Raw genomic sequence first — 1,482 nt, 5'->3', positions numbered from 1 at the left:
TTCACATGTTTTTTTTGCCATATATAATAGTGTTTTCAAGTATCTTGATATAAGTGTGAATCTGTGATCAATAAATGATTGGTATGTTTTCGGCTCATACAGTGTTTTTATCGTAACATATCGTGCAGTATAATATTTTTAATTATAATGTTTTTGTCTTTTATAAAACGCCTAGTGAAAATGCACAAAGCCCTAAATACCATCCGTAAATCAGGTTTAACTGTGAAGGTTTGTCTGAAGGTTTGTTATGGTGTAGGTTGGGAACATACCAAAGAGCACTGTCAATGGCAATTTGTTATAAACTCGAACATGTCGGAAATCGTGTGGTTTAAGTACGGGGATGTGAGAGGTTGCAGTGACATAGCTGCATATGGAGCGACCGGCGATATCAACACCACACTACCAGACGAAGCGACACGTGACCTTAGGCGCGCCTACTACAGCGCGGTGTCCTACATCGATGACATTGTGGGACAGCTGGTAGACAAGACTGTTGAACTCGGTATTGACCAAGACACTGTCATAGTCTTCTTAGGAGACCACGGCCTCGCATTGGGCGAGCTCGGGCTATGGGGCAAAAACACGAACTTTGAAGTCGCCACGCATGCGCCCTTGTTGATTCATGTTCCCGGTCAGACAGACGCTGGCATTGTCTCCGTGGTGGAGTTTGTCGACGTTTTTCCGACGGTGGTTGAAGCGGCCGGACTCGCGACCGTTGAACGCTGCGAGGATGGAAGTTCGGAATCCACCCCTCTGTGTCACGAGGGGACCAGTCTCATGCCTCTGGTGAGCGCCCCGGAAACCAAGCTTAAGCTGAGCGCCTTTTCCCAGTATCCTCGCCAAACGGATATCATGGGGTACTCTATTCGCACGGACCAGTTCCGGTACACAGAGTGGGTCCAGTTCGACAACACGACGAACACACCCGATTGGACCGTGAACTCGGGTACCGAGCTTTATGACCACGACATTGACCCGGAAGAGAACTACAACGTACACGGGGACTCGAGCTATGCGGGGGCGGAAGAAATTCTTCAAACGTTTCTTCATAAAGGGTGGCGGGATTCCATTATTCTTTATTGTGACACAGAGCACAAGGGATTTACATTTGATGCATTTTGGTTTCATTTCTTGCATCATATACATGCATAATCTTTTGGCCAACTAGAAGTAAGACAATAATGCTTCTAAGCTTTCCGATCGATTTCTTAAGATGCAATACCCACTACTTGTAGTACATACAATTTAATATACGTATTTGACGTGAGATAACTGAATTGTTGTATTTTGCTTACAATTATGTTGTTTTTTTATTTTGTTTTTTTTAACTGTGAGAATTTAATTTGCGCCAATTGAATTCTTCGTATGAAGAAAAAACACCAGCAATAATTAAGTAATAAATCAATAAGCATTGTTAAGCCTTCATGTCTGTCACATTGTTCGCCGATGTATGTTGGTTGCTATACACTTGGATTCGTAGAG

At 43.5% G+C, this 1,482-nt stretch overlaps 1 protein-coding gene across 1 annotated transcript; it reads left to right on the top strand.

The window, feature by feature from the left end:
- The first annotated feature begins 309 nt into the window (after positions 1 to 309).
- On the top strand, positions 310 to 1,152 carry LOC127878761 (iduronate 2-sulfatase-like). Its single transcript, XM_052425289.1, has one exon. The coding sequence runs from the start codon at positions 310 to 312 to the stop codon at positions 1,150 to 1,152; it is 843 nt and encodes a 280-aa protein (XP_052281249.1).
- Positions 1,153 to 1,482: the final 330 nt, after the last annotated feature.

Source organism: Dreissena polymorpha, chromosome 4 (genome assembly GCF_020536995.1).
Source record: "Dreissena polymorpha isolate Duluth1 chromosome 4, UMN_Dpol_1.0, whole genome shotgun sequence".
NCBI lineage: Eukaryota > Metazoa > Mollusca > Bivalvia > Myida > Dreissenidae > Dreissena > Dreissena polymorpha.
This window is presented reverse-complemented; position numbering and strand designations above follow the sequence as displayed.

Coding starts and splice junctions, on each gene's coding strand:
- LOC127878761 (XM_052425289.1), top strand. CDS start 310: ATGTCGGAAATCGTGTGGTTTAAGTACGGGGATGTGAGAGGTTGCAGT.